The sequence below is a fragment of the Megalopta genalis genome, chromosome 13 (genome assembly GCF_051020955.1).
Source record: "Megalopta genalis isolate 19385.01 chromosome 13, iyMegGena1_principal, whole genome shotgun sequence".
Classification (NCBI taxonomy): domain Eukaryota; kingdom Metazoa; phylum Arthropoda; class Insecta; order Hymenoptera; family Halictidae; genus Megalopta; species Megalopta genalis.
In genome coordinates this window covers 9,597,258-9,621,857 of record NC_135025.1, presented here as the reverse complement: position 1 = coordinate 9,621,857, position 24,600 = coordinate 9,597,258, and the positions used below count along the sequence as shown (strand labels likewise).

The 24,600-nt window shown below is 36.0% G+C and overlaps 1 protein-coding gene across 1 annotated transcript in view; it reads right to left on the bottom strand.

Moving 5' to 3' along the window:
- The window catches only part of LOC117224883 (protein amalgam), a 270,190-nt gene that overhangs the window by 28,110 nt on the left and 217,480 nt on the right, over window positions 1-24,600 (bottom strand). The window contains exons 4-6 of the mRNA XM_033478083.2: window positions 16,826-16,984; window positions 6,977-7,105; window positions 1,479-1,616 (exon numbers count right to left, since the gene is read on the bottom strand). Of these exons, the coding sequence (XP_033333974.1) occupies window positions 1,479-1,616; window positions 6,977-7,105; window positions 16,826-16,984 (426 nt within the window). The remainder of the gene's footprint in view (window positions 1-1,478; window positions 1,617-6,976; window positions 7,106-16,825; window positions 16,985-24,600) is intronic.

Genomic DNA, 24,600 nt, shown 5'->3' with positions numbered 1-24,600 from the left:
ATGTCAGAAGAAATCTGAGTCCGGTTTAATAGTAAAGTCCGGACTAATATATGTATATTGTTTTGTAACAATGGCAAGATTGGATTTATTTAAATATTATATAATTTGTATCGTAGTATATTTGACGAATGAAGTTTATTTCAAGATTTCTCACAGAAGCATTCTTCTATCAGGAATAATAAAAGCAAAAGTCAGAAAAACCAGTTATTTTGATTGATTTGGTAGTTCCAATGTTGTGCCATTTTTATCGATTTTTCGTGTGCATAATTGCTAATCGAACGTAATGAGATAAAAGCGACAGGTTTTAGTATTTTAAAGCAATTTTTAGCGGTAAATACATCATCGCCGTGCAACATTTATATAGAATTAAATTTTTCACGTGGGACTGGTATAATTCTTAAAACAGCATCGAATAATTCTGTACTTAATAATGAAGAGTCATCCGGTTAAAAGCGATCCGAAGAAGAAAGGAGACAGTTAAGGTTTTCATTCTGTTGGAAGATTTTTATTACCTGCGACCGCATGGAAATCCGCGCCGCAGTTATAATTGTAAGTGGCACATAAAGTTCTCGTATAAGCCGTACAGTTTCACTTTGCAGTATCACAAGATAAAGAAACGTTGGAGGACATAAAGGACGTAAGTTAGATAAATCTCGTATGTTGCAGAGCGAACTGAATTTGCTCAAACTGTCCAACTTAAACATTGACTTTGTTTCATCCTGATGAGATTGCTATGCGGGAGAACTTATTTTGGGCTAGGCGATTCCGGGATTATGAGATTTAATATCCTTAATTCGTTGGATAATTATGCACTGACTGTTAATGGGTCTGGGGCTCGTGCTATTATGCCTGTTCCTTTACATTAACGTGCCATTATACCTAACCGAATATACGGCAAATTACGAGTAAGAATATATGGAACAATCAAGTATTATACATTTATTGCGGCGAAATGGAGGCAGATTGCAGATGTTATTTGCTCGTAACGTACGCAGATTTCTGTCGTACCAGAAATCGTGTACAATTAACTAAAATTGGCGGTGTATTTACTTTGTCCCAGTTACGAGCAATAATCTAGCGAACGAAAGAAAATGTTTTCCTTATTCTGGATTTTGAATGTAAGCGATGAGCGCGAAAATTGTTGTAAAGATCGATCGCAGGAACTTCGAACTACGAATTTGCCCTAAACGAAAATTACTTGCATATGAGTTATAATTTTTAAGGTTATTGTACGGAAGAACGTAGTAATCAATGTGAACATACAAAAGGGAATAAACATTTATTCGCAGAATTCGATCAATTTGAGAACAAGGATTAAGTTAGATCACTTCGATTTTATGGAATTATTAATTTTGTTCAGCAGCTGGTCGAACTGTTAATATGTGAATTGGTCAAATCATTGTTCTCAATTTAAAGGAATAAATATATTTCTCAGTGTACCATTGTTTTGTAGTGAGAAATGGCGCTTTTCGACATACCATTCGCTACCGTTACGTTCGGTGGCCTGGTCCAATAGGTGATCGGTCTTGGATAAGCCTCGCTGCGGCACTCCAATGTCAGCGTTTGGCCCTCGTAAGCAGCTTCCAGCTGATTCTGAATCGAGACCATAGGCTGAACTGCGAAAAGAATTTTTTTATTTACGGTTTCATCGCGTAGGAAATATTGTTTACATGTATATAACGAAACGTTTGACACATGGTATTAATTAAAAGGGGACCGGGAAACGTGGTATTTATTTTACATCGCCCCTCTAAAAACCATGAAATCTAGAAAAACATTTGAAGTTTGCACAACGTCAACGATTCAGTCAACACGTAGCAGCCTTATGCATGCATTGGCTATTTTTCTGCTTGTCACAGCAGCGATCGTATCTCTTTTGATTTGTTAAACTTCAGCAAGGAAGCTGCTATTTGCGATGTACGATTTGTCAAATATTATCGATTCGACGGTTCTCTAAAAGATTTAACGTCGATCTCGCGCGGTGAACGTTCATAACAAATTGAAATTATTGTCATACGCTCAATTTCAATAGTAGTATTTATGAGGTGGGTCGATTGATTATTCATCACGTTTAATAATGACTCTATTTCATAACAAAATGATAAATGATCGTATTATTCTCTCTCTTTCTCTCTCTCTCTCTCTCTCTCTCTCTCCCTCTCTCTCTCCCTCTCTCTCTCTCTCTCTCTCTCTCTCTCTCTCTCTCTAACGTTGCTCTCACATCTTTTCTCTCTCGATTCTCTTCACCCAGTCACTCTACCATCTGCAGTAAATTCTCCCCAATTGTTCTTCAGCTTGCACAGTAAATTCACTCTAATTTTCTTCAGCTTATAAACAAAAATGGACAATTTGAGAAGAGAAGAGATTATTTGAATCTTATACCTCGTTTTTATAATTCTTGATAATCGTTGACTACAAAAATGAACCGTCAAGCTCGAATAATCGTATCTCCTGTTCCCAAATTATCCATTTTTATTTACAAGCTACACATAAGTGAAGCCAATCATGGCTGTAACACTTGGATTTTAGAACACGATTACACACGAATTCTTGTATTTACAACGAAAATTATTGTACGAACCTCTTACCTACTTATCCGAGATTATTCAGTTACAGTGGGTTGTTTGTGCATTAAGGAATATCCAAGTTATTAATAAAATATAGGTAACGGGTAAAGTATTACAATCGACCCTGACCCCAGGTCAGTTGTAACACAGCATGGCATTTTTTATGTGCCCAGTCATTACAGCCACAACATTGGACCCACTTTTCATTAAATTTGCTATATGGTTCCTAGCCATCATCGTATGCTTTTATATCCATGGTTTCATTATTAGTCTTTCTCATTTTTATACTAGGCATGCGAACGGTGTAATAATATCTGTCATGTATGTTGAGATATTTAACGTGTTACAACCGCCCCGCGTTACAACCGTCATGGTTCTCCCCTACTGCCTAGATCATACCACGCACACTCATTACACGCATACCCGTTTTCACATCACGAACCACAAGCTATACTTGTAACATACCAGCTCTCATACTCTCGCGTCATACTCATCCTTCCAATCAAATATCACACCTTAATACTACATATCCTATGAAGCCAATTACAACAGTATCCTCGTTCTATAAAAATTGCTGCACAGATTGAACGGAGATGCACAATGATCGTGGCAAGAAACTCGTTGCACACGTTTCGAGCACATATGAATTTGTTAATTATAAATTCAAATCAAATTCCAGTGCGATTGAGGGGAATTTATCGTAATACATTAATCAATATGTTATTGCGTTTCTTCATCCCTGGAATTTGAGCTTGTTTACAAGCTGAAGACAAGTGGGCAGAATTTACTGTAATACGTTAAACAATATGTTATTGTGTTGCTTCATTCCTGGAATTTGGTTTAGATTAATTTAAATTTGAAATTGGTTTTACTTAGTTTACAAATTGCCCGTCACTTTCGTATAAATGGGATAAATCGGAACATAGCAAAGGTATTGGAAAATGTTGATCAAATTTTAGTTTAAATTAAAATTTTTCATTTATATTGAAAGGATTATTTAATCAAATTTTATATATTATTATTTGATCTAATTTTTAGTAACGTTTTGAATGATTAAAAGTTATTAAATTTAGATTTGTCTTAGTATCTATTTGAAAATAAATTATAATATACATATAAGATTAAATATGTATTGAGAAAACTTTAATATTTATAAAAGTAAGATTTATTTTTTTACTTCTTGCATCAGAGTTTATAAAGGATAAAGTGTGCTAAGGATAAAATTTTATTAATCTCGAAAATAGTGATAATAATTATATTAATATAATTTTTTATGTAACATAATAATTATTAATACTAAATTACGAATATAAATTACGAATGTGAATTTTGGAAGACAGATACACGTAGAACGTGCATTAAATTTTAACATGATCAAAAATCAAATCATACTTCGAATTTATAGAAACAAGAGTCTGGTGTAAACAATTTTCAGAAGCATTAGCTACTTGGAATTTCTTTAAAAAGTGCTCTCATAAAACGGATACTTTGTAATCTGGATCATCAAAATTCTAACGCAAATTCTAAAAAAAGCTGCAAATAATCTTCATCAGTAGTATACACAACATACTCACTGTATCAATTTAACTGTCACAACGATTTAATATTGTTATAGTACTGTCCATTGAATAGTATTTAGTTTGTAGCACAATGTTCTGTCCACATTATACGAAAATATTCTATATTTAACAAGTTCAATTCACGGTAAAACTTCCATCTCTTCATCGTTCTCATTGAAATCTACGTACGAAACGGTTTACATTCTAAATAGAAAGTTCTGTTAAAAAAGTTAATACAGGAAGTATAAATCAGTCCATTCAAAACGGTAAGAATCCGTGCATAAAACCGTGGTTGATGGCGAGAGGAAAGAATAACCGATTCGTGGGAACGGACCAACGAAATTACAGCCGAAAGCGTGCACTTCGTGGATCCTTGTTTTAATCAATCTGTGGCAGTGTCGACAGGTCGGCTCGTGATAGCGTAGGTTCGCCGCCGGCAGAAAATATTTAAGGCGCTACTTCAGTTCCGGAGACAATGGGCCCCCTACATCTGCCATTCACGATGTCCCAAGTGGCGTCATTATGGTATGCTTTCGCGAGAGATCCACGGCCACGGTTGTGAAACTTCAAATTGCATTTTCGAGCACGCGCGCGTGTATGGTACTACCCTACACTCTAACAGAAATTCTTCGCGCGCTTAGGTTGTTAGCGTGCCCGACAGATTCACTTCGTTACGGAATCATGAACATCGCTCGACGATTGTTCGATTGAAAACTTAACAATACGGACGGCTTCTCGTTCCAATGGCGACGATTCCGCGTCGCTCCACGACTCTTCGGGACCTTCTTCATGTCTATTTCTTTTTTTATTAAACATATTATAGGTTCTTTTTGTAAAATTTTAACTTGTTCGCTTGACCTTTTCATCGTGTGACGGACAATGCTCGTCACAGCCAAACCAGATTATGATGGACGGTGCCTGTCGCGGCGATGTCTCAGCTATTTATGACATTTTCTCTCAGACTAATTTCTATCTGCGTCCAATAAACAGTCTTTCTTATTATTTATATGCCTGAATACGAAGCATTCGACATCGAAATGGTGGACATCCGGTAGCTATAATTGAATATAATAAAAATATCTCATTAGAAAGTAACATTTATTTCTTAGTAAACAAAAAAACGAGTTTCTATGAGAAATTTATTGTAATATATTAAATTTGGGTTGACAATCTTAAAGCAGAATAAATTTAACAGTAAATTAGTCAGAAACGAAAAAAGTAACTGCATTATTTCTTAATCAATTTTTATAATCCCTCAAAATCGAAAAAAGCTTCCAGTTCCTGTTTCCCCTATACATATAGGGGAGATTTATTATAATTAATATTAGCACAATATTATTACAATTAATATTAAAATTGATATCACTATTTAATTATTTTATTTAATTTTTTTTATTTTGTTTCGTTATTCCGTGGTTAATATAAGTGCCGCTATTTATAGTTTACTTACAAAGAAATCGACTATATTGACTCATTGACCGAAAGATCCTATGGTAAAGATGTGTTTGCACTACGTAACTAATTTTCATAGAGAAGTTAACTTATATTGACTGGCTTCTGAAATGTCCAAACATTAAACATAATATTCATATTTAATAGTAAATTCCATCACGAGCCAGACTCGTTAAAGTACAGTAAGGAGTTAAAGCGTAATTAGTTAAAGCGTGTATTAGTTTCTTGCACCCGTAAAAAATTCGATGGAATTGAACACTAAGCGTACCGAGACCTAACATTGCCTGATGAGATTAAGTTTTATTTAAATTTTGCACGACTTTTATAATAAGCTGTGTCTGAGTAAAGAAATATATTCAACAATTTCCGTCTGAAGCTGCTTTATGATTTCAATTATCGAGTTGATTACGGAGATTATTATTTAACATAGATTTATTATTTCTGTATGGGCTATACGAGCACGTATTTATACATAATTTAAGATTTAAGATGTCGGAATGATATATTATTTGAAGAATTTAACGTAGACTTGACTAAAGAATGAAGATATTTTGGAATATTGTTTAATCTTTAATTTCGAAACTGCCAGACGAATCGATACGACTGGTCTTATATTTTTCATTCTTCATTCTTGAAATTGCGAAAGAACTTTTATGAGAGGATCTCCTACATTTCACTATAATAATACATATTTAAACGTACACTTTCCAATTTTATAAAACCTGACCTAGTATCAGAAATCCTAAAGTATTATATCCAGACTGCGGATTCTGTGCATTTGTGAGAAAAATGAGTGAAAAATGAGAAAAACAGGAAGCTGTGACACTATTTCTAGGAATAAAAAATTTGATTATATTGTTTGTAGCTCATAATATATATAATATAATATAATATAATATAATATAATATAATATAATATAATATAATATAATATAATATAATATAATATAATATAATATAATATAATATAATATAATATAATATAATATAATATAATATAATATTATAATATAATATAATATAATAATATAATATAATAATATATATTAATAATATATTATTCATGATATAATTTACTATACCATCTATAGCCGCAAGCGTATTTTCAAGCTTGATTTTCTCGAAAGTTAAATCCGAGACAAAAGAAAGTTATTCCATATTTATGTTTGTTTTATGGGGAATCACCCGATGCCTGTATAACGTTCTACTGATGATTGTTCTAGTAGCATAACTGACCCATAATTAAAATCGCAACGGAGTCACCGCGAACGCGCAGTTCTTGCGGAAGGTGTTTGCACCAATACGCTCCTAAAACGCGATTGTTTCCATGTGAATTGGCGCTTAGACGCCGAGGCAGCGACTGCATTAATGTCGAATTTGTTGGTTTTGTCTACTTACAATGAACAATGAGAACAATCCGTTTGCTGACTGATGGCGGCACTCCATTCGAAGCTATGCAGAGGTATGGTCCCATGTGGAGACGTGTGACACGTGTTATTTCCAATTCCGGGCCCTGAATGCTCGCCACTGTAACAAAACCCATGAGCGTGCATGCGGAACCGGGATTGTTACTCGAAGGAACATGTGTGTAATTCCGAATCTACGCATGCGATATTTTCATATTTTCTATATCAATCGCATCGTTGCCGTGCTGGATTCGCGAAATTAGGCGGTAAAGGGAAATTAGGATATAATTATTCGAGGATCGATGGCAGGCTTCAATAATAGAGAAATTGATCGATTTTTCGCGAAATTGTTATTCGACGTTACAGCATTGAAGTGTTTCAACATTCAGTAATACGACCGCGCATATCGGACTCGGAGAATTGTTATTAGAATGCTGGAAACGATAATATTCGGCGAACATTTACATTTATCGAGGGTGATTTGAAAGATCAAGAATCAATTTTTTCTTTGTTTCAGTAATTTAATTTTTGAGAGAATCGTTAAGGTGAACAGAAGTTAGATATTTTTATAGAATATTGAACATCTGTGTAATTTCGTTATTATACACATTGAAATCGGATCTCACTGCTGGGATTAATCTTCTCGTATTTCGTTTCAGTCGAGTGCAGTTTACCCTTTCATGGATGAATGGTATTAACACAGTAGCATGATATTTTAGATTCTAAATACTAGACTATGCGAATTTTTGTGTAAATTCTCATTTTACTGAAATAATAATTAAAGAAAAGTTTTGCTGGTCCACTAAAAGATTACTCATATGAAAACAAAATAAAAATGCTGTTAGCCCTTGTTAATTTATACGTTTCTTTACATTTGAAAAATCTTGCAGAAAAAAGTCGCATTAAAAAAAGTAGCAAATAAGAACCGATATTTTCAACACACCGAAGAAAATATTGTTGTTTAAAAATGATACAACGTAAGCACAACATTTCAATATTTTCGTCAGGATTTTGTAACACTGAACGTTGTTTCACAACGGCGACAAAACTGAATCTAAGTGTTTAAACTTTTCACCGGTTTTTTATCACAACGTATGCTTGTGAATTGAAATATTGATGGAATTATTTCCTACGATAGAACGTTTACAATTTCAACAAGTTTAAATGGAAATGATATGAAACTCAACATTTTGATCTCTTCTTGGTGAGGTTAGTGTCATCTGCTACTATTACTCCTCAGATGTAGCCGTTCAATCACTATAGTCTGATTAAAAATCTCTCGGAAAGGTCGCATGGAAATCACCGGGAAGGACATTTGTAGACTGTAAAATGTTCGACGACTGCGACCGGTAGAAGATTTTCAAATCAGATTGAAAAGTGGTTCTGCATAACTGAAATCGAAATCTTCGGGGTATAGTCCGTAAATTAAACGAAGTCCTGAAGTTTTTACGAAGGCTCTTTCTCGAAGATTACGACTAACGATTTGAATTCATTTCGACGTTCGTCTTCGTATTCTACACTTTTAGATCGATAGAGATCTGTTAAAAAGACTTCTCGATCATATTTTTCAAACTCAAATTTTTTTATGACTGCATCCTAATTTATTCATCGAGAGAAGTATACTTGCAGAAGGGATCATATATCCTAAACATTTCGTTATAATTTAATTTAATGTTGAACATTTGTCGATTCATTTATATTAAGTATATATATTCATTTATAGTAAGTTATATAGGGTGTAGTATATAACTATCGCTAAGATTTTTCAAGCACATTCGACAGTCCAACAGAAAAATGTTTCTATTAGAAAGTCAAGGTCACCTTGACTGTTTAAAATGATATCTTATAGGAGTATCTACCTCATTTGAGTTTGAAAAATATAGTTAAAATATAAAAATATATAGTTAAAAAATATAGTTAATGCTATTTTTGTGGAAAGCTTCTTTAACAGATCTCCATCAATCTAAAGGTACAAAATACGTTTATGATAACCATGACATAACCTTTTTTTTACACCTTGTGCAAGTCAATGATTACGATCGAAAAAAATGGCACTTCAATCTTCAGAGTACCTTTCACAATGCTTTCATTGTGGTGAAAATTCCGAAAAGTGATAATAGTGTATCGTTGGTGTTTTAATTTAACAAACAGTAATTAGAATAAGGAGTAATATCTTGTGCATGCCTTATTTTCGTCTATGGAATAATAAATGGAAACTTCATTTTAAGACACATCAATGCCGCTTCATCGGCGAAACAATTAATGGCATGCATTTTATTACATTTCAGCGGTGTGAACACATTTCGCTGCAGAGTTTAATCAATAACCATAGTTCGGTGTAACTCGATTAATTGTCTTGGACTTCGAAATTGTTTCGAACAGCTATGCTATATTCATGGTGAACACAATTCACCGAAAATTTCTGCAAACCCCAAAAATTTGACGTAGTTACAAAATAGAACGATAATACATAAAGTTATTTCTCATTTTATAATTAACCGGTGATGTTTCTTGTACTGTGATGAAAGTAAATAATTTTTAAATATTTGAACAACTGGGGACACTATCGATACATCGTTTAAGTATTTGTTATTTCGTTTTTACTATTACTGTAACGATATATACTGAGACACGAAAGTATTCGAACGCCTTTTAAAACGGAATAACTTTTTTATAATCGAAAATGAAAAATAATCGAAAAATGATAGCCAGGCTATCTAAATTTTTTTGTGAGGTTAGAGAAACAATTACAATTGGTTGGAATCGTTCCGCCTAAATAATATGTTACCATTATGTTGCAAAAATATTTTTTTGCATGGTCATCTTTTTCAAAGCTTGCAAGATTATCGATGTTTATTTGTGTATAATCGTATAAGCTTTTTATTGCATCGTATGGCTGATGTAAAGATACGTTCAGATATGTACATTATATGACCTTGTCTTTTAAGAAATTGTTAATCTACATAATGGTGTGGCTGATTGAAAGCAAAGATAAGAAAATTGACAAGGTGATCCTTAGCATTTTCTTTATTCTATTTAAGAAGAACTTGTACACGAACAACAAAACTAATTCTTATAACATCTCAGAGAAATTGAACTCGTTTAAACCAATTTGAATCAATTCGCAAAATGTTATGCTGTTTAAAAAGGTGTACGAAGACTTTTCCGACTGACTCGAACAAATCGCCCGATGATCGAAGTGATCGAACAAAATAAAAAGTTATTCTGTTTCGAAAAGTGTACGGAGATTTCTTCGACACGACTCGAACAAATTGCTTGATCATCGGAAAATCATTGTCGGCCAAGTGTCACCATAAACGACAGTTGGTACGAGCGTTCTAAAATGTTTCAGCAGGCCGAGATCTTGGCCAGGTTGCGATCAAGTGGTGCGCCGATCTCTTTAAACACTTGTTGAACGGAATATTTAACTGGTTGGGATTCCAGTCACGTGTCGAGCTGTTCACCCTTCGGCAATTACGGGAGCATTGTCTCTAACCGTTCTGAAATTACCGACAGGAACTTTCGTCGGCCGGTTTGTGCTCTTCATTTTTGTCGATCGAGGCTCACCACTTCACACGCGTGGGCTGTAGAATGGCGGAAACGAGAGTCGACGGAAGAGGAAAAGGAACGATGTACAACGACTGACGAAATATTTTATTTTCACTCTACTTATCGCCTAATGGAATCGCGATCGAACCTTCCCGTTTCGCCGGCGAGGGCGGGGGGCGGCGGGGGGCTGAGCGAAGAGAATAAAAGAACCGGCGACAAATGCTTAAAACGATTCCTCAAAACCGAGCACAGACGATAAAAGATTCATCCGCTGAATAAATCACCGGAAATTCATTTCTATTCGCGGAAAGTCCTTTCGCCTTGGTTTTACACTTGCTTCGACCGCGCCGGTGGAAAAAGACGTTTCAACGAAAGATAATTTGGTAGCTGGGTAATTTCCTGTTGCAACATTTTTCCAAATATTTCGTATACAAATGTTATTCAATGCGGAACTAGAAGCATTCGCGACGTATCATGTGGACATTCCGAATTAGTTTGACTCACGCTGTTCGTATATTTAATGAAATAGAAATTCAGCCTAAAAATTGTTACGCTTTATCCAATTGTGGTTTGCATAATTTATACAAACGTGGTGTGCATAATTATAAACACAGAGTAACTTTTACATTATCACCGATATCTAAAGGGAAGCTTAACAAGATATCATGTTTGTATATATATTTTTATTTTCTAATATTTCTAGCCAAAATGTCAAGGTTATTGTTTAATTTTTAATTCTTGCAATTTTTATTTTGCAGTCTAATTCTTTCTAAACATTTTCGCAGTCCAATTTCTAATATAGAATTATACGAATATGATATTTTGTTAATTTTTCTACAGGTCGTTTCTGCTAAAGATGGCCACCTTTGGTGCTGCGAATAATTATAAACTCGAAGCAACTTCTACATTTTTGCCGATATTTAAATAAAAGCGAAAAATAACTATATTTCCATTTTTCTATTTTCTATAATATTATTTCCAATACAGAAATATACAAGTATAATGTTTTGTTAAGTTTCTGTTTAAATATCACTAAAAACGTAAAAGTTACTTTGCGTCTATAATTATTCATACCACAGTACATATTTTCCTTTGCTTTGACACACTTTTTTGACGACAGATTAACAATGATTCAGGAAACCCTTAAATTTTAATATGCTCTATCCAGTTAAACATAAAATTATATTTTTAGAATGTGTATTTTTAGGAAAATTTATTGATTTAAATTGGCATGTAATTGGTAATTCATAAATCGATGGTGCATTAATAAAACATTCCCAAATTTCCAATAATTGCATTATCGCAATTTTCATTAAATTGATAGTTCGATGAAGATATCTTGTTCGTGAAATTTTTCCAAGCGATTTACATTTAGACGATCCAGATTTCTGTAAATCTCTCGTTAAAATTAACGTTCCATTTCTGTTGCAAATTCTTCGTTCTCGGTCGTCTGCGTCACAATCGAGACGATCAACAGTTCTGCGGATCAAAAGCATGCAACGCGATTAAGTTCCTTTCATTTCGAATGTCACTGTCCGCCGAACTCAGGATGGTTATTCCAACAGAAAAATTCTTTTTAAGGGAGAAATCCGTTTTCCTCCGTTCCTCGAACGTCGTAATCTAAAAGAAAAGAAAAGGAAGAGGAAAATTGCTTCGTAGGCTAATACATCGGATCTTGAACGGTCTCCCTACTTTGACAGCTTCTACGAATTTTTGCATGTTCTTTCAGCTTTATATAATATTTTACCATAGCAAACCAAGTTTTTGAAATGAAGCTTCTCTCGTATGCTTCATAATTCCACGGCAAAAGTTTAGAAACGGGTTTATATCATTCCGTGGTAGATGAGATACGACAAAATAATAATTTTAGTGAAATGTAGCACTGCATCAATATGTTTTAGCGAATGCAATAAAATTCATGATGTATGAAATGAAACAGCATCTGGTATTCGTTCTTAGAAATTAGACTCATCTAATGTCTGAGAAAAATGGTAGCGATTTCTCAATAAGTTATTCGCCGATTTTTGATAGCAAATTCAATTGGAAAAAACATGTTCAGGGAAAAATGAAACAAACAAACTAGAAATTGAAACATTACTAAATTACTAAACCGTGGATGCTTACGTCAAATAAAAATTGTTGAAGTTAATTGTAAGGAATATAAATTAGATGAAAATGTCTTTACCCTTTCAATAATTGTAATTAATATGAAATAATGCAACAATATCCTCAATCATTTTTATCATAAATGCATAAAATTAGCTGTCAACTAAAAGCATCGCACACCCTTTTATCACACTGCTCCATTAAAAAAAATCGAACTATGGTTTCGAAACAATGTTCGCAACATGAAAATGGCGAGGATGTTCAATTTAACTTAATTTAATCGAAAACAAAAGTTGTGTTTTTAGAAAATTTCTTTATAAACAATTAAAACACTGCATTTCGCTTTCATTATTGGATCGCAACAAAAACCCAAATATATGTACTAGTACATAAGGTGCAAAAAATATAAATAATAATAATAATAATAAAAAGGTAGACTTAAATATATAATTTCAGTCGAAACCGACCACCGTACGTTGTTGTGTAAAAAATGATGTAAAAATCATCTTTATGTAAAAAATGATGTCTTGAAATTAGTGCAAGCAGTAAGAAAATTATAGAAATACAACGATCCCTGAGGAAATGCGAGCGAAAGGTGATAACAATTACCAATATGCCAAATGACTATTAACCAACTGGTGATCACGAATATCGTCTAAAATGTAATTGCGACCGAGGAAGATAGGATTGCCGGACACGATCAACGAAAGTAGTTACGTCTGAGGTAGGGAAGTTCGCTCGACGCCGAGACCGAAGAAAACCATAGAAGACTAGAGAAGCTGGCGGAATTCGGAAGGTTGTGGGGCGAAAGGGGGATGGAACGGGGAGCGACATCAGCAGGACGAACCCTTCCGCTTACGCACCCACACACGGTACAATTCGAAACGTCCCCTGCACTTCCGCGTGCAATTAGTCACGGAGCGGAGTGAACAAGAGGGCGCGGCGCGCGACGCGACGGCTGCGGGAAAGGACTAGGATCGGAGAAACCGGGCAAAGAGCGGCCGAAGGAGAGGCGACCGAGTAATTCGACCAAGTGCCAGGAATGGTAATTAAGGGGTAAAAGGGCACAGAAAACGGAGAAGGCTTTGACTGGTCAAAAACAGAGCCGCACTCTCCTCGTCGATCCGGTCGACCCGGCCACACTAGGATGCGTTATCCGCGGCCGCTGCAGACCTATCGATTTCCGAATTCACGAAGAGACCAGCATCCTGCGGTTCTCCCGCGGCTCACGCCACAACAGTTCGTTTATATAATTGAAGTATCGAAGCATTAATCGGGGATCTAAGTAACGAAGCTTAATTGACAGGCTGGCTTCTACGGGAGATTAATACGTTCGAGGGAAGAACACGAGAGCCTCAGCCTTGCTAGGTAGTCAGCTCGTTACCTGGAAGGGTTGACGGCGTCGACGAGCTGTTTTCTCGTTTATCATGGTTCTATTATTGGCATTAACGTATCGCCGGCTCCCGCTGCGCTATCGGCTTATTTAACTTTCCATTATTCATCTCGCGACAATTAAGTTTCTAATTGGCACGAATTGCTCGATTGAAACTGCGTTCTGCGCCGACACGCGCGACTTGTTCGTTCGAATTAGATCGCGGATTTTATGCAGTGACGCTACTTCGAGAATTGAACAATTTCATTGTCTGTTATTTAGAACTCATTGATATGATTGTCAGAGGCGGATCAAATTTTTGTTCTGCATAAGAACCCGGAAGTCTAGGTTAAATTTGTTTCGCAACGAGTAATAACGACTGATATAATGTTTTATATCAAATTTATAATTGATCAATTCACTTTGACCAGGTTTTGACAATTTTCATTCGATTTAGAAGAAACGATTAATATTGTAACCTCGATCGACCGAATCTAAATAAATCTATTGCTCCAACATCTAAGCCATCCGCCCATAGTCATCGAATTTATTTCCTGTCGACCGATATCATTTTTTGAGCAAGCTTGTAAATTAATGTTTATTAGAATCCGTCGAGTAAATCAAACTTTGTTAGGATCTACGAACTGTGGGAAGCTTACAAAAACAATTTCTATGATAAATCTTGTCTTCTTTGTTCTTGTACTACCGAAAAAGTCGTCCTCACTACGTGTATCAATTATAGTCTTCGATGTCCTATTAATTCTATTAATCCTATTAATCAACGCGGCGTCGGTGCAACGTTTCGTTGACGAATCTTTTGCGGTCAATTTTATCCCACGAACGTTTCATTGAAATTTGAATTTTTCTGTGGCCGATTTAAATGACAGTGAAACCTCGGTTATCCGAATTAAACAAGGAAACACGAATGCTCGAATAGTAGCATAGTTGTTCACAGTTACATTGCTAGATTAGGTTTTCATTAATGTGTCCAGTAAACAGTACTGCGGATCGATCGCCTCAGATCGATCTAATTCCACGTGATACGTGTTTAGATCATGACGAATTCAGACATTGGAGATTTGGATAATTGAGGTGCTAGTGCATTAGTTAGTTGCATTATCTCCATGCGGTTTAAGGTGTTTCCTTCTTGTCATTTCAGAATTACTACGATAATATATAATTAAATCATATACTCACGAGTGACTTTACAAACTATTCGGAACAGCTGAGAAATATTACAATTGTTGTCACATACCACGTAACTGTGGCATTACTCATGAATATAATACAAATCAGCAACATAAATAACTGTCAGTGCAAAAGCCGATGTTCAATCTGGTTCGACATAGAACCACAAAGGTTCGCTGTTAGCATTTGTTTTTAACAATAGTCTCCTACGTAGTCATAACATTTTAGTATATGCATAGGCTGTAAAAAAAGGTTATGTCGTGGCTGTCATAGACATATTCTACAACTTTCGATCGATGGAGACAGAGGGTATAAAAAAGTTTCTGCAAAAATGACCTCATCGAGAGGAGCCAATTTGCAAAAGGAATCATATATCCTAAAGCAACCGTTTCGTCGTAATTTAATTTAATGTTGAACATTTGCCAATTGAATTCCATTTATAGTAACTTATACAGGGCGTGACAAATAACTGTCGTTAGTTATTGAGTCGGCTACATGTTGAAAAAGAAGATTCAAACACTATTGTTTTTCCTACTAAAAATCAAGCTCATCTTGACTATTTTAAATGGCATTCTGTATTTTCGATTTTATAAGATTATTGCTGATGAAAAAGTGAGCAAGAAAGCTCATTTAGGAAGCTTGGTACGCAAGTAGTGTAGGTCCCTAGTATCATAAAACTATTGTTTTTGGTGCTAAATTCAACTTTAAGGGAATGAAATCAACCCTAAAAATTTTTGCAATTTTCGTTTTTTTTCTGCATAACTTCGCAATGCTAAGAGATATGACAAAACTCGTCGGGGATAAATTGTGCAGTTTTTTATGTTCTAGAACCCCGTTGCGAAAAAGCTGTTCCTGTCGTGCAACTTTTTTAAACAAACAGTTTTTTTATTTACTTAAGTACGGTAAAAAGCACCAAATTGATCAGAACGAAGTGGTTTCGAGAACACGTAAAAGAGAATTGGTGCTCAAGAATTCGAATCGGCCCAAAATCACGCGCCGTCGAAGTCGATACCTCCGTGACCCAACGAATTTAGCCCAACGTTTAAACACCTGCTACACGCCCACACGAATATCGCGAACTGCACGAAATTCCCGTCGATTCTGCCCGCAGCGCGTCGCGACATTCATTTTCCCGAATAAGAAAACCGTGCGAGACGAACAAAGAAAACCGTGCGAAACGAACAAAGAAAACCGTGCGAGACGAACAAAGAAAACCGTGCGACAGGCGAAGGAGGTGACACGGTGTCAACACTCTCCCCGGCGTCTAGCTACGCAATAAAGATGTCGCGCAATCAAAGAAGATAGGAAAGCTCGAGCCCGACCGGTCCGTCACGGCTTTATTCGCCGGCAGGACAGCCTCGTAAGGTATGCAGTTCGCATGGAGGAAAGTGGCAATGTAGGTGAAACGATGTTGCGGGGGTGGCTATGGGGCGTCGGTGGGGGATGAGAATGCGGATGAGCGGGGGGTTAAGCAGGTGAAGAAAGTCGGGAGAGGCGGTTGGCGGTGGCTGGTCGACGGAGGTGCTGCCTCAGGCAACGTTCGGCGAAAATAAAAATAGCATGAGCACGGGCACGAGAGCCAGTGTCCGTCTCGAAGGTGTTCCAGGTGATTCGACGAGTACGTACCCTCGTGCCAGTTTGACAAGGTGATCGTGCCGCCGGCTTCACGACGCCACGTGACCGTCGGCTGCGGGGTGCCGGTCACGGCGCACCGTAACGTCACGTTGCTCCCCTCCTGCACGACCATGTCCGTGCTGGTAGGGTAGTCCAGGATATCCGGGGGTACTGAAACAATGACCACATCGCAACGGTGTCAACCCGCCTCCATCGTGTACGTACCCGGACACGCTCGAACGCAACACCATTCGCGCTCGGATAGATGGCTATCTGACCGGCACCAGTCCGATCTACCGATGCCTCGTTGTATATTCGCAAATATTGTCCGCCGACACATACCCCGGGTGTATGCCAGCCTCGACATCGACGACGAGGGGGTGCGTTCGTTCGTTCGTTCGCTCGCTCGCTCGCTCGCTCGTCCCGTCCACGGGAATCCGATCGTAAAATCTCGAATCTGCTTCGGTTACCTCGCGTACGAACGCAGCCGAACTTCCTGCGTTCCCAATCTCCTCTGCCGATCGCCGGCCCGATACACTTCCAATGCGAAAAACATCGATCGGAACCGCTCGACAGGTTGTCCCGTCTTCGGATTAGCCAGGGGGCGTCGCGGTGTTCTCTCGTTGCTCTCCGGCAAATTATTCGCCGGTTTTAATTGAACGCGCTTCCGATTTTCTGATGCTGACTAGACAAATTCGCTCGCGAGCCCGTGAATGCCAAAAATTATGAAACGTTGCACACAAGTAGAGCCGAGTTATGCCGGGCACGACCGTATTTCTTTTTTTGGTGGTGCTCTGATACGCGAATCAAAGGGATGAAAACAGCCCCCGAACAAATTTCAATGCTTCTTTTCATCGTGAAACTGTTTTACTGACTCTACGAAATTGTGCAAACCATTTTCTTTTTTCTTTTTTTTGTTTAATTTACAGGGTAGTTCCTACCCCTTCGATCCCTGCACCAGCACCACGACGATAATTCAACAAAAAGAACGTTAATTTGTTTCTACATTTACGTGTTGTGTTTTTCTCGATTTTCTGAAAAGTGTACTTTATCGTTTTGTCGAATTGCTGGTACAGTGGAGCCACGATTATTCGGAATAAGTAGAGTTACATAGTTGTTCGGATAATAGAACGGTTACTTGCTTACAGTGACAGTTTTAACTTTTATTGATTCGTACAGTAAATCGTTTCAGATTCAACTAACTGCATGTTAAACGTATTTGAGCAATCAAGGATTCTGATATTGGAGGGCCGGATAATCGAGGTTCTGCTGTATTATATACAGGGTGTTCCAATCGGGGAATGAGGGGTTCTTCGGATCATTTGAAGTAACTTTTTCCTTAGCGCAAATACAATCCGTGGCTTTGTTTACGAGTTATTAACGAAAAAACACTGACCAATGAGCGGACGAAGCCCAGTAGAAGAAGAGTAACTTCGCAGCAATATCGAAATAAATTATAAAAAGATGACAAAATGTTCCTTTTTACAATCGTATTTTTGTCATAAACGTTTATTGTAAAATTGTGTTATTATTGAAATCGTAGAGAATACTCGCCGTATAACAAAAAGAATCTTCTTTTCACGACGAGTATGCTTGACATAAAATCCGAAATCATTAAATACAAATCTCAATTGCTCACGATGACTACTTGAAAGGATTTAGTTTACTTTCTACAAATAATTCAGACAGATTAAAAAGTATGCGCGCTCATTATTTCCATGAAATCTATTTCATCAAATTGTCATATTAAAGTAATTCTAAAAAAGAGCTAAGCCATAAATATTTCACGTAGGTAATCTTATTCCTGATTAAAAGTTGAGCAATTTAGAAGACTAGTGTAAAAGCTTATAATAAAAATATAATTTTAATTGAATAATCAATTGGAAACATTTAATAAAGGAGTTGTTAATTAATTGTAGAAAATGTGATTACGTGGGATTAGTTCAATATGCATTACAGGCTGGAAAATTTAACGGCAATAATATCATTGTTGCATAAAATAATTCAATGTAGCAGAAGACAGAACACGAAACTGTTGAAATTTTTGAGTGCATGTAAGTTCTTATAGCACTTCTTGAAAAGTTTCAATATACACCGTAATTACTTTTTTAAAAATTAGCCCTTTGTGATCGAAAGTAATACGAATTTAAGAATATTATTATATCACTTTCAAATCACGCAGACTATTAAAAATAGGGATACTTTTTCATTTAACGCACGTTATATGGAATTCATACGGAACATTTTCGCTCTGCACAAAGATCCGCTGTCTAACTAATCACCAAAATCTAATTTAACGTCGCCGATTGTTTACGGATTTATTTACATTAATCAAGTGAATTGCATTTACAATTTCGCTGTTACAAAAATGATTGTCTTCTTTGTTTACGCCCTTCCCGCTGAATCTCTGGACAGTTAATAAAAGAAACCGAGTGGTACGCAATATAATACGGGCGCACAAAGACCGCTCGGCGCGACGAAAATTAAAAACTGATTGTATTAATTAACGGAGTTAATTGTAAGAAATATAAATTAGATGAAAATGTCTTTACCCTTTCAATAATTGTAATTAATATGAAATAATGCAACAATATCCTCAATCATTTTTATCATAAATGCATAAAATTAGCTGTCAACTAAAAGCATCGCACACCCTTTTATCACACTGCTCCATTAAAAAAAATCGAACTATGGTTTCGAAACAATGTTCGCAACATGAAAATGGCGAGGATGTTCAATTTAACTTAATTTAATCGAAAACAAAAGTTGTATTTTTAGAAAATTTCTTTATAAACAATTAAAACACTGCATTTCGCTTTCATTATTGGATCGCAACAAAAACCCAAATATATGTACTAGTACATAAGGTGCAAAAAATATAAATAATAATAATAATAATAAAAAGGTAGACTTAAATATATAATTTCAGTCGAAACCGACCACCGTACGTTGTTGTGTAAAAAATGATGTAAAAATCATCTTTATGTAAAAAATGATGTCTTGAAATTAGTGCAAGCAGTAAGAAAATTATAGAAATATAACGAATTGTTTACGGATTTATTTACATTAATCAAGTGGATTGCATTTACAATTTCGCTGTTACAAAAATGATTGTCTTCTTTGTTTACGCCCTTCCCGCTGAATCTCTGGACAGTTAATAAAAGAAACCGAGTGGTACGCAATATAATACGGGCGCACAAAGACCGCTCGGCGCGACGAAAATTAAAAACTGATTGTATTAATTAACGGAGCTTCGTATTTTTCTGCCTTTCGCCGAAATGAAGGGAGCCCCGCTGAAATGAAGAACCTCGCAGAGGATTATTTTCGCACTTCACGATAGGGCCATTAAAATTCCGCACGGCGTGTAACAAAACACTTTCCCCTGTACGATTAAAACGGCGATTAAAGTCCCCGAGCGTGGCCAATTATTGCGAGCCGATGACGAAGAACAAAAGATCATCGCACCCCTTCGTCGAGCAGGGCAAGACGAGAAGCAATGCACACGCGAGTGGGTAGCGATTGCCATTTTCCCTCTTCTGTGACGTTTTCTGCGATTTCATTTCAGAAATATTCGAGCCGCGTTCGAAACGCCCAATTGGAAATCTTTGGCCCCTCGCTTTATTTCCAATGAAGAATTATGAAACTCGAGCTTGTGCGCTCAAAAATTGTATGTTCTTGCTCGTTGAAAAATATTAAAAGCTTTTTCTGGTGTTTCATCATTTTTGCGCATTCATATACAACTGACTTAAAAAACAGCTTAATTATTCAAGTCTTTTTATCTCTATTGTTAGGTGATTTGAGCGAACCAATAAAAGGCAAGTAATTAACGACGAAGTACCGTTTCAAATGTATGCATTTTTTTTATTTAAGCAGTATTATGTTATATTTTGTTACTGTCTCCATGAATATAATTTCAGTCTAGCTCCATTTTTATTTTATCTATTATAATATTCTATCTATGTTCTATTATTTTCGTGGTTTTAATAATGTTTATTAAAAGTTGAATCACCTATTGGCTTCTTCTTAAAATTCCTATAAGAAAAGTACCGTTTTTATGATTAATCGGTAGGCTCACTCGTTTTAATAAACCAAAAACTTTAAAGAATATTGAACGGTTTGAATATTTTTCTATAATTAAAATTAAATTTTTCTATAATTAAAATTATATTTTTCTATAATTAATTAAAAATAAGAATATTGAAGAAACTAACAGATGGCCCACCCTTTATAAGAATCGTACTGGAATAAGTAATATTTAACAGCGAGAGAAACGGTATCCGAATGAAGCTATCATGAAGGATCATTGGAACATAATAAATCAGTACACGGTGGATTAATCGATGCAAGGGACAACATTGCCCAAAGAGGGGGTTGTAACATCTAATTAATAATTATGCTTTACAAATATCAGTTAGAAACTCGCGATAACATTTTTTACAGAAATTGTAAAGAGGCAGAATAAATGTGTTCTATATAAATTGTGTATTGTTGAATTGCACTATTATTATCGCCTCTCCTTAAACCTCGCGTTCCGGTAACGGGGTCTCTGGAGACCTTCCTATTTTATCGACGGTGACGAAGCCGCGTGTGTTAGTGGTGGAACGGGGATGGGGGGTCTCGAAAGACTCTGTTACTGTGCAGTGGTGACCGTACTCTGAGGGTTAAAAATAAAAATTGGGTCCTTTGCAGCAGGATTTTTCGAGACATACAGTTACCCTCGAATTGGACTAAGCGACTTGAATTTTTTTTAGACAATAACGCGACTAGTCTGCTAGACGATAAACAAAATGCTTTTCTTAAATGTCGCTATTATGAGCTTGGAATTAAAGAGAAAAATAAAAAGCTCTCGTTTCTTATCTTCTTTATCCAAGCCTATAACGGAAGTTTAAAAAATGTTAAAAATTAAATTTTGTTTATATCGGTTGACGATGTTACGTGTTACAACAAATTAAAGATGGCAAAAATCGCATTTACATTTTGATCATCGTCCAGTAGACTATTCCCTCTGTCGTCTAAAAAAAAAATTCAAATCACTTGGTTCAGTTTGAAAAATGTTACTGCGTTTCAAAAGGTGTACGCCCAATTTTGTGGGTTACCGTATTTATTTCGTTATCGCTCTAACGTAATATACATACGACGACCAACAAACAAGTGGTCGAACAATTGAGGTGAGTCATCTGTATTTGGGTCTGGGCGTCCATTAGGAAGATTTCCTAAGAGAATATGCCGCATTATAACGTGTTTAGAAGTACCTAACATGCTAATGCACTAACATGCACCGCACTTACATTCCAAGAAGAACGATCGCCAGCGTTCTTGAATTTTCCAGTTACTCTAATATTTACGATCGCACTACAGCATGCGCGGCGAACGAAATTGTCAACGAATCGCAGTATGAAAATGTTATGATGTGCCCGCGATGCCGGGGGTGCACGTGAAATCCTATCATATAATTGAATTAAAGCGCGCTTTTTGCTTCTGCGCAACAAAGGAATTTATCGACGTGAAAGCAATTCCGTGGGGACCGTTTTAAAATAGGAGGAATTCGGCGTTCCGACGTGAAAAGAATATGTAATGGTATTGCAGTGGCGGCTATTAAAAAATAAACAGTCGCCCGCCGATCAAAGGTTACCGGCGGCGACCCGACCGCCGACAATGAACCGAAATTAAATTTCTCCCAGCGTAAAGCACCGTGACTCGCAGTTCCTTCGACGTTTCATTAATCGGCCCTCGACGCCCTCGAAAGTGGAGATTGCGACGCGCGTGCAAATGGAAAACGACTGCCGGACGCATTCTTCGCAGGAACTTTGCGGCGAGCCAGGAATTTCGGCGGCTGATTGCTCTCGCTCACAATCAGTGAGCAAATAGAATAGAGTTGAATACAGCCGCGTAGCACGCAGCTATGCTGCGATAATGGATCCCCGGCTTCCTTAAACTGCAAGTTTACAAGCAATTTAATCGTACGGCCGCGCATAAACTTGCGTTTCGAAGTCGAGATTTCTGGCATCGGTGCAAACATTCCGCCGTTCAAAATTCAGTGTGGAGGGTTGCAGACCGGCCGATAAGTTAGAACGACGCACACTGGTCGATTTGATCCGAAAAAGCGGCCAAAATGGAATTTCAAAAAGTTTGCACGATCCAAAACTTGTTTGTTTCCCTTGATAGTAATATGTGTGGGGAACAGTGTGCATTTTCTGCATCTTTCATTTTGCTATCGATTTTTATATGTTTGAAGAAAATTTTGCAGGTTGTTGCTTATGGGAGTTTTTGAGATAGGTCTAAAGTACTGCCTCGTGCAGAGGTCGTTTCTTTAACATGTATATTTGCGTAGTTATTAAATTTCGAAAACAGAGAACAATTTTTAAATTTCGCTAACGATTTTGTTATACTTGCGATTACGTCCGAGCACTTTTATTGGTATCATTGTATCATTGCGTTAAATTTATATATATATATATATATATATATATATATATATATATATATATATATATATATATAACAATAGTAATAATATAGTAATACAATAGTAATAGTAATAGTAATAATATAATAATAGTAATAACATACATATATATAATAAGGTATAGTATAATAAAATTGATTATGTTATTAATTTCAAAATTTATTATTTTATTTTTATTACGATTCGTTCACATTGTTGGCAATTCCCTAGTGTAATTGGAGTGCTTGTCAAATCATCCCCTTGGTATTTTCGAAAACTGTCTCTAATATTTATAAATATGACTACAAATTTTAGAATGCGTACGACAAATACTTGAAAATCGAATTCAAATAAATACAGAATTTGTATCAAACGGAATTACTAGTAGTATGGTAAGACTGTATAATAAATACTTTTAAAACATCCATGTTTTAAAACACGGATGTATAATTTTGTTGGTAATAATTTATTTGTATGAGTTATTAATTTTTTTTTTTAAGTATTTTTACAGAATTTAAGAACGTTATGTATTCTAACGAAACCAGCCAGACGGATGAGAAGATGAAGAAGCGAGAAGAAAGGATGTTGGAAAAGATAAAGTGTTTCACTACTTTATATCAAGAATCCTTGATAATTCTATACAAATATTAGCCAAAACCTTTTGGATCCGAATCTTATTGGAGACTCAACTTATTACAACGCCAATTTTAATAACCTTCAAGTGGTATCTCTAAGAGATTTTTTCACGAACGGCCACTTTTACGACTTCTGCTTGAATCGTTCGTATCTTGTTCAGACAAGTTTCAAAATACGTGTTCGGAAGCTAAAGTAGTTCTATAACAAACTCGACACAAGAAAAGGTCCCCCGAGCGTGGCATGAACTTTTCAAGCAGGTTTTACACGCTCACTGGGCTTATTACCTCGATTAATGTAATAAACGGACTTATTACCCTGATCAAGGAAAAAATCTTATCTATCTTCTCTGACACTCAACTATTGGTTTTATGCAGAATAGTAGTTTTACGATTTTCTTTATAGTACGCGATGTAGCGCTGGTCTAAAAACGGTGCCCTAATCGAGATTGATTTAAAATTAACGTATTTATGATTAATTGTGTTCAGGTGTGTGAACTCAAATCGTGATTCGTATCAACATTAATATTAAAACATCTCCTTAACTAATGCTTTTTCGATATCGATAAATTAATAGCTTTTTAAAAAAATATGCGATTCTATTTAAACAAAATATTGAAGGCAACGAAGCCTCAAATAAAAAGATTTCATTTCTTATTTTTGATTTGTCTTTTCGCGTAGTATCACCCTCTTCTCGGTTGTACCGCCGA